The 17,523-nt window shown below is 41.2% G+C and overlaps 1 protein-coding gene across 1 annotated transcript in view; it reads right to left on the bottom strand.

Moving 5' to 3' along the window:
- Positions 1-3,355: 3,355 nt before the first annotated feature.
- Positions 3,356-17,523, bottom strand: part of LOC122751249 (zinc finger protein OZF-like) — a 28,292-nt gene continuing 14,124 nt past the window's right edge. The window contains exons 2-5 of the mRNA XM_043998234.1: positions 16,380-16,520; positions 15,036-15,118; positions 13,820-13,946; positions 3,356-4,768 (exon numbers count right to left, since the gene is read on the bottom strand). Of these exons, the coding sequence (XP_043854169.1) occupies positions 3,540-4,768; positions 13,820-13,946; positions 15,036-15,118; positions 16,380-16,520 (1,580 nt within the window). The 3' untranslated portion in view covers positions 3,356-3,539. The remainder of the gene's footprint in view (positions 4,769-13,819; positions 13,947-15,035; positions 15,119-16,379; positions 16,521-17,523) is intronic.

The following is a 17,523-nucleotide window of genomic DNA, read 5'->3' as shown; positions in this document are numbered from 1 at the left end:
TAATGGAAGTAAGAGGATGTGTCATAGTCCTTAGTTTATATGTGTACGCGCACACACGTGTATATGTATGCATATATACATATTTATACATATACACACATGCATAGTCTCTCTCAATAGGGTGAAAGCTTCTTGAGATATGGTCTTTTTCATATTTTTGTCTTCGTACTCCTAGTGCCTTTTAGGGTTTTAAAAATTTTTTTTTATTTTTTAGTGAGGCAACTGGGGTTAAGTGACCTGCCCAGGGTCACACAGCTAGTTAAGTGTCTGAGGCCGGATTTGAACTCAGGTACTCCTGACTCCAGGGTTAGTGCTCTATCCACTGCACCACCTAGCTGCCCCCCTAGTGCCTTTAAAAAACAACAACACAACTCTAATAGAGTCATTTGACACTATCTGTGTGACCCTGGGCAAGTCACTTAACCCTCGTTGCCCTGCCCCCCCCCAAATTTCTAATGTCTATGGCACTTAGTAGACACGTTGATCAATTGTTTTATGCTTCACTTGATATTATTAGGAAAGTTGGCTGGAAGATAGCTGGGATGAATCTGGACATCCAATATCTTAATATTTTTTTGTGGCTTTGGGGAAAGAAAACCCACTGTCATCCTGTGGTCCATCACTCAGTCCTCCTGATTAACACTTGGCAAGATATTTGCATCTGCCATCCTGATTTACTATAGGAATTTCCTTTTTTTTTTTTTTTTTTGGCAGGGCAGTGAGGGTTTAAGTGACTTGCCCAGGGTCACACAGCTAGTAAGTATCAAGTATCTGAGGTCGGATTTGAACTTAGGTCCTCCTGAATCCAGGGCCAGTGCTTTAGCCACTGTGCCACCTAGCTGCCCCTCAGAATTATTTCCTAATAAGCATATTTGTTTGACACGTAATGCAGGACCCTTTAGCTATACCCTAACAAAGCCCAAAGAGAATAGGTACCCAAGCTAATAAGTGATGGAGCCTAATCTTCTGAGTCTAGTTCAGTACTCTGTACCTGACTGCCTTTCCTTAAATCTTAAAAGAAAAGAGATCAAAGTAGACTAACTTATTCTTCCCTGGTAAGTAACTGCTGGGACTTAAGCTTAATGCTAATGTAAAGGTGATAAAGTATCCTCAGTTTAGGAGAAGTCAATTTTAGTCTAATAAAAATCTTTCAGTGGGTTGAAATGATACTAATTATTAAATGTACTATTCTCTTTTAGGTCTCTGAACCCAAATAAATATGACCGCAATTTTAGTAATGAAATTCCATTAACTGTTATTTCTAAATCAGCCTCCAATTAAGTCTATGTACCAAAGTAGAAGTCATTTCACAGGTAGAACCAAAAGGTATTGTGGGAAGATACTTGTTCCTAAATTCAAAGATCTACTTTCTCTGGAGAATCAATTTTGTTCAATTTGTTGAGGTACCCTTTTCTCTGTCTAAACTAACCATCCCAAGGCTTATATCTTATATTAGTCTCTTTTTTGGGGGCGGAGGAAGTGAGGCAGTTGGGGTTAAGTGACTTGCCCAAGGTCACACAGCCAGTAAGTGTCAAGTGTGTGAGGCTGGATTTGAACTCAGATCCTCCTACCTCCAGAGCTAGTACTCTATCCACCTAGCTGCCCCATATTAGTCTTTAAAAAAAAAAATTCTCCAGATAGCAAGTTTCCTGAGGTCATGGACATTCCTTGTTTCCCTCACAATTCCCCAAACTTCAGGATGCAGAGTAAAGTATGAAGGCCATTTTTTCCAAATATTAAGGAAATACACATTAATTTTTCTGATCCTGAGTTTCTGAGGATAGACAAATGAGCCTAGGAACCCCAGCTGCTGAATAGAATGTAGGCAGGTGGAACTAGAAATTGTAGCCTCATAGACTGAAGCCAGAGGGAACTAGTTAGCAGAGAAACAAAACCCAGTATATTCCAGCAGCCGCAGTGAAATGTCCTAATTTCTTAACCTAGAAAGACATTTCTAGAAGAGTGCACAGGGACCCACCCATGGTGCTATTGTGTTCAATATACTCATCAATGGGGGCAGCTAGGTGGTACAGTAGAGCACTAGCCCTGAAGTTGGGAGGACCTGAGTTCAAATCTCATCTCAGACACTTACTAGCTGTGATGAGAATGGGAAAAGCTGGTCCTCAAATTTAATTTTCATTTTGCTTGCCTAATCTCTATCAGTTCACCCCTTATATGGTCTTTGCTGAGAAACACCCGGACTATATCCTCATATACTATATGAACATTGGAATTATGCTTCAATTTTTCTTTCTTCTTATTCATAATCATATCTTAAAGCTGAAAGGGGCCAGGTACCTCAATCATCCTGTTTGACCTCATTTTGTTCAGTTGTTTTTCAGAAATATGTTGTTCAGTTGTTTCAGTTATAACTGATTCTTCATGACCCCTGTTATGATGAATATGTGGACCACCTGGATTTGATGGAGCTGCCTTATTATCCAAAAGGATTTTATGAGACCTTGGATTAATAAGATCAAAATGCCCTCCAACTGAACCCAGCTAGCTAGCAGATAAGTCCCAATCTACTGACTTCTTTCCCCAGGATAGTAAGTTCCTATCTTGTAAAAACATCCCAATATCCTTGTCCTTTTGGAATCATATAATCTTATCACAGTGTTTCCTTTAAGTAAAACTATCAAACTGATTGGCATTTCATACATTCTTCTTGTTATAGTTGAAATTGTTAAAAATTATTTATATTTCATACATTCTTGTCATAGTGTTTGCTTTTAAGTTGATTTGTATCATGCTGATGAAACTGATAACACCCCTGTTTTTATACCATCACAAAAAAGGTGCCTTCAAACTCCTTCTTTGGAAGGGAATTCAGTATGATTCATGCCTGCTTGTTCTTGGGACAAATAAATCGGTGCTATGTTTTTCCTGTCTGTGTCTGATCTGGTTTTTCCCATAGGAGATGCTATGAAAATAATAATTTCTCTGATCTATTTTCTGTAGGAGACAGGCATAAAAACAAAATTTTGAACACCCTATTTGGGGTTTTCTTGGCAAAGATACTGTAGTGATTTGTCATTTCCTTCTTCAGTTCATTTTATAGATTAGAAACTGAGGCAAACAGGGTTAAGTAACTTGCCGAGGATCACACAGCTGGTAAGTGTCTGAGGCCAGGCCTGGACCCCTATTCACTTTACTACCTAGTTGCCTCAACCTCATTTAACAAATGAAAAATCAAAGCCCAAGGAGTTTGGATAACTTGCTTAAAGCCACACAGCTAGTTAAGTGGTTACATTTTTATATGCCTCTATACCCAGGGTCACATAAAAATTTCTTGAGTGAAAAGGGGTCAAGAGTAGAAAAAGTTTAAGAAGTTCTGACCTAGATCAATCACTAATATAAAAGGTCTTTATTAAAGAGCCAATCTGCAAGTAGCACTAGACTTGATGCTATATAAAATGAGTTACAAAGACATGATTCTATTTCCAGAAATTCATAAATCTCCAAAGCCTAGTCCCATTATGATATATCAAGATAGAACAGTCACAAGCCTGCTAAAAGTTCTCCCACATTAATTATATTCATAGCATTTTTATATGATGCTCAGTAAATACTGGGTTCCAGCTAAAATCTTTTCTATATTCATTACATAATAAACATTTCTCTCCATTATGAATTCTCTGATGATGAATAAGGCCTGAGCTTTGGGTAAAGGTTTTTCCACACTGATCACATGCATAATACTTTTCTCCTCTATGAATTCTCTGATGTTGAATAAGGTCTGATCTCCTCTTGAAAGCTTTCCTACATTCATTACATTCAAAAGGTTTCTCTCCTGTATGAATTCTCTGATGTTCAATAAGAACTGAGGTTCGGCTAAAGGCTTTTCCGCATACATTACATTTATAAGGTTTCTCTCCTGTATGAATTCTTTGATGAACAATAAGGTCTGATTTCCTGGTGAAGGCTCTCCCACATTCATTGCATTCATATGGTTTCTCCCCACTATGAATTCTCTGGTGTTGAATAAGGACTGCTGTCTGACTGAAGGCTTTTCCACATTCACTGCATTCATAGGGTTTCACTCCAGTATGGATTCCCTGATGCTTAATAAGGCTTGAGTTCCTCATGAAGGCTTTCCCACATTCATTACATTCATAAGGTTTCTCTCCACTATGAATTCTCTGATGTTTAATAAGGTCTGATGTACTCCTAAAGGCTTTCCCACATTCTTTACATTCACAGGGTTTTAGTCCACTATGAATTTCCTGGTGTTTAGTTAGGTCTGAGTTGCACCTAAAGGCTTTTCCACATTCACTACATTCATAAGGTTTTATCCCACCATGAATTCTCTGATGCTGACTAAGGCCTGAACTCTGCCTGAAGGTTTTCCCACAAATGTTGCACTCATATGGTTTCTCTTCACTATGAATTCTCTGATGTTGACTAAGACCTGAGCTCTGTCTAAAGGCTTTGCCACATTCACTGCATTCATAGGGTTTTTCTTCACTATGAGTTCTCTGATGACGAATAAGGTCTGAACTCCTCATGAAAGCTTTCCCACAATCATTACATTCATAGGGTTTTTCTTCCCTGTGAATTGGCTCATGTTGAATAAGGTGTGAGCCCCACCGGAAGGCAGTCCTACACTTCTCATATGTATAGAGTTCGCTGTCAAGTGCTTCTCCAAAATCAGGTTCTTGGGGAAGAGCTATTGGGAATTCAGATGATAACTTCTCTTCTGATTCAACATCTTCAGAAGTTTCCAGGTTTGAAAAAGACTCCATGTTTTCAGTCTCAGACCCATCATCTGAAACAATAAAGAGAAAACAAAAATTTTACTCATACCGTGGGGGAAAAAAACTCAATTCAACAAAAAGTTGCTAAGTAACTTCAAGGTGTAAAATGGGCCTAAGTGATGGACTACATAAGCAATAATGAAAGTCACTGTTCTTAAGGAGCTTACTTTCCATTACAGGAATATATTTGCACAGATAAGCATTTTCGCCCAGGAAAATGCTTTCATAATTTGGTTCCAACAGCTTTCTCACCCTAAAAGATCTCTTTGCCCAAGTAGCCCCCTCCTTTGAGTGGTCAGTTCCTCCCCAAACCTCCATTTTAAGGAAGACCCCAGGTTAACCACAAATACTCCAATCCCCTCAGGCCTCAGATCAGGACCCCCCCCCCAGACTACCTTCTCCACCATGCCCCCAGCCACCTTCTCCCACTTCCCCAGCTTCCTTTGAAAAGACAACTTCCACCACCAGAATAGGAGCTCCTTGAAGGCAGGATCTGTCTTTCTTTTTTGCCATTGTTTGTACTCATAACGCTTGGCACAGTGCCAGGAAGTAGTAAGCTCTAAAATGTTTGCTGATGACTAGATAAATAAATACAAGATAATTTTTTTTTAAGTTTTTTTTTTTTTTTTTTAGTGAGGCAATTGGGGTTAAGTGACTTGCCCAGGGTCACACAGCTAGTAAGTGTTAAGTGTCTGAGGTCGGATTTGAACTCAGGTACTCCTGACTCCAGGGCCAGTGCTCTATCCACTGCGCCACCTAGCTGCCCCAATACAAGATAATTTTAAGAGGGGAAAGTGCATTATGAAGAGCATTAACTTCTTTTTTTTTTTTTTTGGTAGGGCAATTGGGGTTAAGTGACTTGCCCAGGGTCACACAGCTAGTAAGTGTTAAGTGTCTGAGGCCGGATTTGAACTCAGGTACTCCTGAATCCAGGGCCGGTGCTCTATCCACTGCTCCATCTAGCTGCCCCTAAGCATTAACTTCTTAAAGTAGGTAGCAATTGACCTGAATATTGAAGAAACAGGCCAGAGGTGAGGAGGAAGTGCAGTCCTTCTTTAGGAGATGAGGTACCAACTTATCTGAAACCATACAACAGGATTATCTGGATAAAATTATGCTTACTGGACATGTATGTGGCTTTGATAATTCTTTAAAATGTCCTCCCAACTACAGAAAATATGAGAAAAGGATAAAAGTCGGGGATGGTAGAAAATAGGCTATTAGAGAAAAAAATATAATAGCCAGAAATTACTGCATATGAAAGGATATGAATGGGCAGTTTTCTGATTAAAAAAATCAAAGCTATCTACAGTCATATGAAAAAAAGTTCTAAATCATTACTGATTAGAGAAATGCAAATTAAAACAACTTGAGGTACCATTTCATACCTATCAATTGGTTAATATGACAGAAAAGGAAAATGATAAATATTGGAGGGGATGTGGAAAAATTGGGACATGAATGCATTGGTTTTGTTTGTTTGCTTATTTGGTGTTTTTTTAAGGGGCAATGGGGGTTAAGTGACTTGCCCAAGGTCGCACAGGTAGTAAGTGTCAAGTGCCTGAGGCCGGATTTGAACTCAGGTACTCCTGAATCCAGGGCTGGTGCTTAATCCACTGTGCTACCTAGCCGCCCCCATGAATGCATTGTTGATGGAGTTGTGAACTGGTCCAAACATTATGGAGAGTAATTTTGAACTATGGACAAAGGTCTATAAAATTGTGCATACCCTTTAATCCAGTAATATCACTACTAGGTTTGTAAACCAGAGATTTTTTAAAAAGGGGCTGGGGAGGAAGGAACCTATTTGTATAAAAATATTTGAAGCAGCTCTTTTTTTGGTGGCAAAGAAGTGGAAATTAAGGGGATGCCCATCATTAGGCGAATGGCTGAACAAGTTGTGGTATATGATTATGATTGAATTCTATTGTGCTATAAGAAATGATGAACAGGATGATTTCAGAAAAACCTGGACTTACATGAACTGATGCAAAGTGAAGAGAACAGAACCATGAGAAAACTGTACACAGTTATAGTAATACTATATATGCTAAAAAAAAAAAAAAAAAAGAAAAAAAAGAAAGAAAAAGAAAAGGGGCAGCTAGGTGGCGCAGTGGATGAGCACCGGCCCTGGAGTCAGGAGTACCTGCGGTTCAAATCCGGCCTCAGACACTTAACAGTTACTAGCTGTGAACCTGGGCAAGTCACTTAACCCAATTGCCTCACTAAAAAAAAAACAAACAAAACTATATAATGACCAACTGTGAATTATTTAGATATTCTCAGTGTCACAAGGTGGTGAGGGGGGAAGAATTACACTCTTAGTCGAACTGGTTTTCTCTTTTCTTTTTTTAAAATAAAACATACACACACACAAAGAATTCACTCTCAAACACAGTGCAACCAGAAGTAAAGTGGTCTTTTAACTGGCGCTACAGAAAGTAACCAAGTGGGGAAATCAAAGACTTCACCCCTGGGAGAAGGTAAATTAGAAACATCCTCCTCCCAGAACAAAAAGAAGGCAAAATCTTTTATAGAAGATAGATGGGTGTCCACCTGAAAATGGATAGTTCCTTTTTGGGTGGTGTGGGGAAAAGCCTGGATGCTTGTCATATTCCCGAGAGTTGAGGGGATTTTTTTTGAAATGATGGTTCCTAACCTCAGGGGTCAGGTAGTAGCCACACCTAAGTGACTTTCTGCTATTAGAATTTTATCTCCCCTTACTTCTTAGGTATGTCCTGTCCTCATATAGAGTTGGCAGATCTAAACTTTAATAGTACTTGATTCCTCCATAAGTCTGTCCCTGTTATCTGGTCATCTTTTGTTTTGCTTCTCATAGGAGAAACTTCTGAGTTATCGTAAGCTCCTTGTCACTCAGCAAATACACTAATTCAAGACATTTCCAAAGGACTCATGATGAAAAATGCTAGCCACATCCAGAGAAAGAACTGATTATTTTTCACTTTGTGTGTGTGTGTGTGTTGTTGTTGTTGGGTTTGGTTTTGGGGATTTGGGGTCTGTGTCTTCTTTCAAAACTTAGGGAAATATGTTTTCCATGATTGCACATATATAACACATCAAACTGCCTACTGTCTAATGGGAGGGGAGAATGGGGAAGAGGGAGAGAATTTGAAACTCTAAATTTTAAAAAATGAATGTTAGGGGCAGCTAGGCAGCACAGTGGATAGGGCACTGGCCTGGATCAGGAGGACCTGAGTTCAAATCGCCTCAGACACCTGACACTTACTAGCTGTGTGACCCAAGGTAAGTCACTTAACCCCAACTGCCCTGCCTGCCCCTCCCAAAAAAAGAATGTTAATAATTGTCTTTACATATAATTGAGGGAAATTTTTTTTAAAATTAAAATAAAGCAATCTTAAAAAGCAGGAATAAGGGGGACAGCTAGGTGGCACCAGTAAATAAAGCACCGGCCTGGATTCAGGAGTACCTGAGTTCAAATCTGGCCTCAGACACTTGACACTTACTAACTGTGTGACCGCTGGGCAAGTCACTTAACCCCCATTGCCCCAAAATAAATAAATAAATAAAGAGAGAGAGAATAAGTCTGTAGAAGCACAGAGAAGGGCTGAGCATCAGAGATGGCGATGGAAGAACAGCCAATCTTGGGATTTTATCAACAATCTCTTAATTGCTAAATCCAATAGTCTATTTTGTACTTACTCACCCGAGAGTTATCTGAAGCTTTTAATACTGTTGCTGCCTTCTTTTCTTGGACATCCTCTCTCCCTGTGTATTCATGTTACTGACCTCTCCTGGTTTTCTACCTATTTGTGTGACTATTCCTTCTTAGTCACCTTTGTTGGAACACCATCTTTTAGCTAACCCCTCACTCAATCAAACTGTAGAGGCTGTGGACTTGAACAATATTCCTCTCCTTGAATGTTTCCCTAGGCCCTTATGGCTGAAAACTTCATAGAAAAGCATTGATGGTCAGTCTCTACTAATTCCAAGACATGCACATTGTGTGCTGGTTACCACATCCTCTCTTCAAGCTAAATCCCTGCTAGTCTACTAGATACTGGTAGCAGACCCATTGTTTTGGTAAACTGAGGATATCTTTGAATATATGCTCTTCCCAAGTAACCATAAATAACAGTGGTAAACAAGAATTCAGGGAAATACTTCAGAGATGAGAAGCATCTCTCAAAACTAAGGACCAGTGAAAGACAAGGGGTTATGAAGTAAGGAGAATAATCCTAGCCAGGAAGCCATAAGATTTACCACCTGAGTGAGTGAGGAGCCTATAGGTGTGTCCCCTTTCTCCAGTTTTCAGGAAGGTCTGATAGGGTGAAGGTTACAAGAAGACAGTTAGACCTGGTTCCTTAAGAGCAAGGGCTTCTTAGGGATATAATGCCAGTGGGGCCCCTGTTTTTATGCTACTTTGGATATTCATAGAGTACAATAAAAGTCAGTTCGGGGGACCTCCAATTCCCCCAAATAGTCAATGACTATAGGAACTAAAGTGCAAGGAAAATATGAGAGCTGAAGTCAGAGTTCATACAAAAGAGTATGTTTTACTGAGTGGATGAGTGGGCTGAGTTATTATAACAAGTTTTATACAGTAAAAAATGAGGTAGTGGGGCAGCTAGGTGGCGCAGTGGATAGAGCACCGGCCCTGGAGTCAGGAGGACCTGAGTTCAAATCTGGCCTCAGACACTTAACACTTACTAGCTGTGTGACCCTGGGCAAGTCACTTAACCCCAACTGCCTCGCCCAAAAAAAAAAAAAAAAGAAAAAAAAGAAAATGAGGTAGCTCAGTGAATCTTGTGATAAGAATATAGCACCACAGATACTGTTGCAGGGGTCAGTTTGACCCTTATATCTGGTCATCCAATTAAGGGTTACATATTGTGGAAAGGGGAAACTTTATGTGAAAGATAATGAATTGAGAAGTCTAAAAATGTGATATAAATGAGGGGTCCCAACTGGAAGTAATGTAAAAAGGGAAGTGAGAAAATTAATTTCCCTGGCAGCCTCTGCTTCAGGGGGAGACCCAACACAAACACATGAGTCTTCTTGGTCAGGGTATCTCCTTGGAAGATGAAGGCAGGACTGTGACAAAATCATGCATCACTGCCACGGAGGGATGGAGGGACAGAGGGAAATGGCAGAGGTTGCAATAAGTTTACAGGCTGTCCCATTGGGTTCCTTGGCTGAAGCATTAACTCAAGAGACTGAGCATGTCATAGTTATGGCCATCAAAAGTCTTAAGCAACCACATTTTGACCAGGCTGTAATGATTGGAATGACGCCACCTACTGGAGACTTACTATAGGAAAGCTCTGCCATGAGGAGAATGCCTCAGAGGGCAAGGCCATGCGGCTTTCCCTTGGCGTCAGGAAGTGATGTTTGCTCATAGGTACTGTCTATCAAGGCTACCAGCCAATCAACTTAAGGAGCCTCCTATTTTTTGGGAGGGGACAGGAAGGAGGAAGGAGGGCCTGAGCAGAGAGCTCTGGGTCTTTCGGGTTCCTGACTTGGTGGTGACGACAGAAAAGACGAGAGGAGCTGAGGAAAGATAGGATTGTGAGGTTGTAAAATTCTGTTCTCAGTCTTTCTCTTTCTATATTTCAATAAAACCCTAAAAATCTAAACCGTTTTATCAGCGATTTTAGTCACTGGAACAGATTAGAACCCACATTTAGAATTTTAAATTACACATTGTGTGCTGTGATGGCCTATAGCTAGACTATCATAGCAGAGAGAAGGCTCTGCTCATCAATCCTCATCAAAAGAAAGCTATACACACAAGCAGTAGCACAGGAACTCATAAGAGACCAAACTTCTCTTGAGTGTCAGCACCATGCCAGCATGGAAAAAAGACAGCTAGGCCTGAGTTTAGGTACCCCTTTTACCTCCACCTGGAAGATTGGTTTGTGTAAGTCTTACTGAGTAGCTAAAAAGTTGATCATCTGTAGGAGAGACCTCGAGGGAATTGATGACAGACATCCAAATTCAGTATTTCACAACAAAGAATCAACAACATCCTGTAGATCAACATAGGTCATGGTTGAAACTACTAAAAACAGACTAGCAAGGGCCTGACATTGACTCAACTGCTCTAGCACCTGAGAGTGAATCAGGCTTCCCTGTTCCATGTGGACAATGAGTTGGGATGCTCTATGCCCTCAAGATCACGCCTCTACCTCAAATGCAGCTCTGATTGAGAGTAGTTCCTGCTTCCAAACCTTAGAGCTTTTTCTTGTTGGAGAAGCCCAGGAGGCTCAGGCAGTAAGAGAGGCTTGGAGCAAACACAACAGATTGGACTGGACCTGAGAGCAAACAAGTGTATCACTGAGGACTTCCATTCTCTGAGCCAGCCATTTGTGAAATGCCATATTCATCAATCTCTGAAAAACTACAGGGATGTTGTACAAACTAAATGACATCACCTGACATTCATACACTGCCCTTCTCTATAATTTCTCAGGGTCTTGTTATTTTTTCTAAGGCACAAAGACCGAGAACTCAATGCAAAATGATGCCAGGGAGACAAACCGTCTTGGTACAGGACCCAAACAACTATAGATAGCTGTCTGAAACATCTAAAATGAAACCCAATGGGCTCTTCCATCCTCCCACCTAACTTCCGAGATCCCATCTGGTGTCAGAGGTTCTAAAGCAAGGACTGCCCGGTGCTTTCTCTCCCAATCCTCCTGCCAATGCCCTCTTCCCTTCCCCCTCTCCTGGTCACACAGTGACCACCCCAACCCCCCAAAAAAACTCCAAACACAGCCAGAAAACAACTCCTGGAGCAGCAAAACCCACAAAAAGATGGCTGAGATTATTTTCCAGCTAAAGACACCTTGGAAGTTTGGCAGAAGGGGGAGCTGGACTGGAAGTGGAGTCCAGCCCTGCAATTGTGTCAACACAGATACAGCCCCAGGCAGGCTGCGCCAGAGAAACTTATCCCTGAGCCTCTGAATCAGCTGCAGTGCCAGCATCCTCTGGAACTAAGATCATGGTCTGGTGAGAGGGCTGAATGGCTGGCTGGGGGAGAGTCTACAGGAGTGCATGCAGGAACTAAGGAAGGATTTGGATGTCCTACCCCAGCAGGGAATCAGGAAGAAACCTTGAGCACTGGTGGCCAGATTGAGGAGGGGTGCAGGCTTGTCAGAGCTAGCAACCATGGCACATAAAGTTTTGCTGTCTGGTTGATTGACAAGTTGGCCTGGGATTATCTATGAACCAGAGAAAGGGCCAGGTGAATGAATAAACTGCCCCTCATTAAATCATAACACCTGGGACCCCCTGAAGCTTGGGACAGTATATCCTGGAAGCAAGACCCCACACCAAGAAGGAGTTAAAAGTAAGTGAAAGATCAGCATGATGAGCAGGCAGAGAAAGTCGCGAACCATAGAAAGCTTCTTTAGTGACAAGAAGATCAAGGTGCACCCTCAGAAGAGGATAGCAACAGCAGGGCCCCTACATCTAAAGCTTCCAAGAAAAATATGAATTGGTCTCAAGCCATAGAGGCTCTCAAAAAGAACTTTGAAGATAAAATCAGAGAGGTGGAGGAAAAAATGGAAAGAGAAATGAGGGTGATGCAGGAAAGACATGAGAAGAAAGTCAACAGCCTGAAAAACCAAATAGAAAAGCTCTCTGATGAAAATAATTGGGCAGCTAGGTAGCGCAGTGGATAGAGCACTGGCCCTGGAGTCAGGAGTACCTGAGTTCAAATCCAGCCTCAGACACTTAACACTTACTAGCTGTGTGACCCTGGGCAAGTCACTTAACCCCAATTGCCTCACCAAAAAATAAATAAATAAAAAAATAAATAAAAAATAATTGCCTAAGAATTAGTATTGAACAAATGGAAGCTAGTGACCTTATAAGAAAACAAGACACAATAAAGCAAATCCAAATGAATAAAAAAAACAAAGAGGGCAATGTGAAGTATCTTCTTAGAAAAACTGCTGACCTGAAAAATAGATCCAGGAGAAATAATTTGAAAATTATTGGACTGCCTGAAAACCACAATCAAGGAAAAAGTTTAGACATCATCTTCCAGGAAATTGTCAGGGAAAATTGACTTGATATTCTAGAAGCAGAAGGTAAAATAGAAATTGAAAGAATCCACCAATCACCTCCTGAAAGAGATCCCATAAGGAAAACTCCCAGGAATATTATAGCCAAATTCCAGAGCTCCCAGGTCAAGGAGAAATTTTTTTTTTTTTTTGGTGAGGCAATTGGGGTTAAGTGACTTGCCCAGGGTCATACAGCTAGTAAGTGTCAAGGGTCTGAGGCCGGATTTGAACTCAGGTCCTCCTGAATCCAGGGCCGGTGCCTTATCCACTGCGTCACCTAGCTGCCCCTCAAGGAGAAAATATTGCAAGCTGCCAAAAAGAAAGAATTTAAATACTGTGGAGCTAGAGTCAGGATAGCGCAAGATCTAGCAGCTTCTACATTAAAGTATCAGAGGGCATGGAATATGATATTCCAGAGGCAAAGGAATTGGGATTACAACCAAGAATCACCTATCCAGCAAAACTGTGTATAATCTTTCAGAGGAAAAAATGAGACTTCAATGAAAAAGAGGACTTTTAGGTATTTGTGATAAAAAGACCTGAACTGAATGGAAAAATTGACTTTCAAATACAAGACCCTAAAGAACCAGATCCTGACACCCCACCCCAAACATTTCAGAAGGGATTCTCTGCTCCCCTTGAGCCCCTCAAACCCCCCTGACCCCCCCATCCCCTCAGTGGTTAGAAGCGTGTTATCTCTCCCAAACAGATTTCAGATATTGTCTCACTTTGGTGTTTGTATCCATAGCACTTAATAAGTGCTTATTACTTTTTCACTCACTCACTCATCGAAAGGAACATGTTTGAGAAACATCCCCTAGCCCTGAGATGTTCACTTCATAGAGAATTAACTATCACAAAGAACTGCTGGTCCCACAGAATGTCCAGAGAATGAATATCCATTTAATGGACTCCTGGTCTGATGAAACACTGAATTTCTCATTTTCATGAACAAATAGGGAAAAGAAGAAATAGGGTTAAAAACTGGGGAGCAAAACTGGGGAGAATCCTTACCCAATAAGACGTCATTCCTGCAGTTCTCCAGCATCATATCCCTGTAGAGGGCTCTCTGAGTAGGGACGGGTTGCCCCCACTCCTCTGGTGTGAGATACATGGCCATATCCTCAAACATCACCGACTCCTAAAACAACAGGGTCCTGCTGCCCTGGGGATAATTCCACCAGGCTGCCCCAGGATGATGGGCAGAGTTGGCAGCAACAGAAAGATGGGGAAGGGCATCTGCAGGAATCAAGGGTTTTAAGGTTGTGTGGAGTATCTATTAGATGGTTGAAAGGTTTGACCCCAAACCAAAATAGTCCAAAGGAAGGAATACCTAACTAAAAGTTAGGAGACTTGGGTTCTAATACTATCTTGCTAATCTGTTAAAGGATGTCAAACAGATCAGTATCTTGCTTGGACATCAGTTTCCCATCCAGAATCATATAATTTCAGAATTATACAAAGCTTTGGCCACATGGTGGGGTGAATAGAGAGTCAGCCTCAGAGTCAAGAAAACGCAGGTTCAGGTCCCACCTCAGATACATACTGGCCATGTGACTCTGATCAAACAATATAAATGGGAGTACCCCTAGGCAATTTTCTAAAACTCTAAGTGGGCTGATCTGCCGCTGGTAGAGTTTCCTCACCAGGAGTTACAAATACCAAAGAAATCAGAGATTATATTTAAAAACTAAAAAGAACGTGTGTATATGGGGAGGGGGGGAAGGGGGAGGGTTCCTTAGACATCATCCAGCCACAGGCTTAGCAATCAGAGCTAGAAACAACTTCAGAGATCATCTAATCTAAACAAGTCATTTTATAAGTGAAGAAAATGATACCCAGAAAGGTTATGGCATACAGGCATTAAGTGGCAAGATTCAACCCTAGGTCTTCTGACTTCAGAGCCAGTGTTCTTTCCACCACAATATATTGGCTCCAACTTTCCCATTTTACAGAGGAGGGAAATGGGGAAAAACGACTTCCTTAAGGCCATGCAGTTAATCAGTAAGTCAGCATTAGAACCCAGGCCTCCTAATGTAGTCCACTGCTTTTACCATGTCTATAAAATGGGATAATACTACTAGTCTGTAACCATCACCAAAGAATGGGTTTGGCCTCCTTTGGAAGGAGCTGGAACTCAGGTCCCCGAAGAGAACACTGCTAGACAGAGATGCTGAGGGACAGAGTAAAGGCCACACTAAGGCAACAGGGAAGAAGGAACACAACTTACCTGAGTCAAGGGTGCTGCTGCCATCACCTGTTCTCCTGAATTCCCCTTCAGGAGAAGTGTGGGAACCTTGGGAGCAGATGGAGCTAAGGGGTGAGAAAGGATAATAAGGATAGTAAGAATATACTCCCAATAAGGAGACCCAGGATCCCCATCGATTGAATATCCTCCTCCCCCTCCCTCAAGTATAAAATAATCACCCAATAATTAATTAAGAATCCACTCTAGGTATGTCATTCCTCTAGGTATTTTAAGAATAAAAGAGTAGGTGTATTCTACAGTCCATCTCATCCACAAGTATAAAGAAGAAGCAGGCTTTCTTAATTGGGGGATTAGATTACCAAAGAAGCCAATGGTGAGACATAATAAGTTGGAGTCTGAGGGCAAAAGCTCAGGAATTGTAAGGGGTAAGTCCCCTTTTCTCTGTTGCTGGTTGTTGTTCAGTCCATCTCACTGTTCTGTCTGATTCTCTGTAACCCCATTTGAGATTTTCTTGGCAAAAGTACTGGATGGTTTTTCCTTTTCCTTCTCCAGCTCATTTTATAGATAATGACCTGAGACAAACAGGGCTAAGTGACTTGCCCAGGATCACACAGCTAGTAAGTATCTGAGGCCAGATCTGAATTCTGAAAGATGAATCTTCCAGACTTCCAGGCTCATCCCTCTAACCACTGCGTCACCTAGTTGTCCTCTTGCTACCCCACTGCCAACTCCACAGATAGGTATTCTCTAAGGCCCATTTCTTAGCCCCCTCTTTTTCTGTGTATATTATTTTCCTTGGTGATCCTGTCCCAAGTCTTCAACTAGTAAGGCTATGCTTTCTTTTCTTTCTTTTTTTTTTTTTTTTGCAGGCAACAGGGGTTAAGTGACTTGCCCAGGGTCACACAGCTAGTAAGTGTCAAGTGTCTGAGGCCAGATTTGAACTCAGGTACTCCTGAATCCAGGGCCGGTGCTTAACCACTGCGCCATCTAGCTGCCCCCTTATGCTTTATTTTCAATAAAGCACCAGAAAGGTATTTCAGAATGCCTGCAGGACATAGCTATTTGTTTGTCTACAATCACTTCAAACTCAATCCAAAGGGAACTTCCCCTACCATCTCTCCTAATTCAATCAGTGGCATCACCATTTATCCCTGTAACACAGGCTTAAAACCTCAGCATTGTCTTTACTACTTCAACGTCAGTCCTTTAAAATATGCCCAGCCAGACTATAAATCCCTGGTAGGCAGAAACTCTTATACTTCCTTAAATCTCTCTTGGTGCCCACCACAGTGCTACATTTAACAATCCTATATGTCAGGAACTCAATAAAAACTTGCTGAACAAATAAATGAATAAATGAAGTACTGGATTGTGATTCATGGAAGCCGTGGAGCACCGTTCTGTCAACATGTTGTGTCTCAAGTGATGAACAGCTGAGAGAAGCTGAGCCAGGAAGGGACTCTGCTGCTTGGAGGGCTGCCATTTCTTCATTGTAGCATGAACCTACTGAGAAATCAGGGTGGGAAAATAAGCTACATTCTTTAAAAACATAAAACATTTGGAGTTAAAATGGTGAAAATATTTGGTTTGAATGATTTTTTAAAAAAAACACTTAAATATATTTATAATTTAACACATTAAAGAGCAAAGCTATAATCTGGGAATTAAATTCAGTTCAATCTAAAAATTGCCTAGTGAGCATTTATAAAATTCAAGGAATTGTATTGGATGGTAGGGGAGATCCAAAAATATATAAACAACAGTCTCTATGCTCATGGAGTTTTAATCCACCAGGGGAGAGAAGAGGTATACAGGGCAAACTAATACAAATTACAAGGGCATAAGACAGGTACAGAGTTCTGAGGGTTCAGGAAAAAAAGAAAGATCATTTACAGAAGTCTTAGAAAAACAGGGAAGGGGGGCAGCTAGGTGGCACAGTGGATAGAGCACCGGCCCTGGAGTCAGGAGTACCTGAGTTCAAATCCAGCCTCAGACATTTAACACTTACTAGCTGTGTGACCCTGGGCAAGTCACTTAACCCCAATTGCCTCACTAAAAAAAAACACAAAACAAAACAAAAAAACAAGGAAGGCTTCATGGGGGAAGCACATGACATGTCAGCAGAGCCTTGAAAGAGCTTAGGTTTTTGACAGGTGGGCTGAATATGGTGGGTTGGGGAGGAAGAGGAAGGAAAGGTATACTGAGCACAGAATATAATATGAGCAAAGGCAGAGAAATGAACACACACAGAACACGTTTGATAGTGTTTGGCTGGAATGCAGAATAAATAAAAGTGTAATATGAAGAAGGGCAGCAAAAGTAGTTTACAGGCAGACCGTGGAAGCTTAGGCTAAGAGATTTTATTTAGTAGAGAATGGAAAAAGATTGGAGAAAAGGAAATTAGGCAGGAGGCTATCTCGAAAGTCCATATCAGCAAAGTTGGGTACATGTCTGGCTCTCGTAGTTCCAATGAACCTCCTCACTGGGGAAGTAAGGATCATCCACACAG

The sequence above is a fragment of the Dromiciops gliroides genome, chromosome 1 (assembly GCF_019393635.1).
Source record: "Dromiciops gliroides isolate mDroGli1 chromosome 1, mDroGli1.pri, whole genome shotgun sequence".
Lineage (NCBI taxonomy): Eukaryota > Metazoa > Chordata > Mammalia > Microbiotheria > Microbiotheriidae > Dromiciops > Dromiciops gliroides.
The sequence above is the reverse complement of the archived record's forward strand: the minus strand, read 5'-3'. Positions and strand labels throughout refer to the sequence as shown.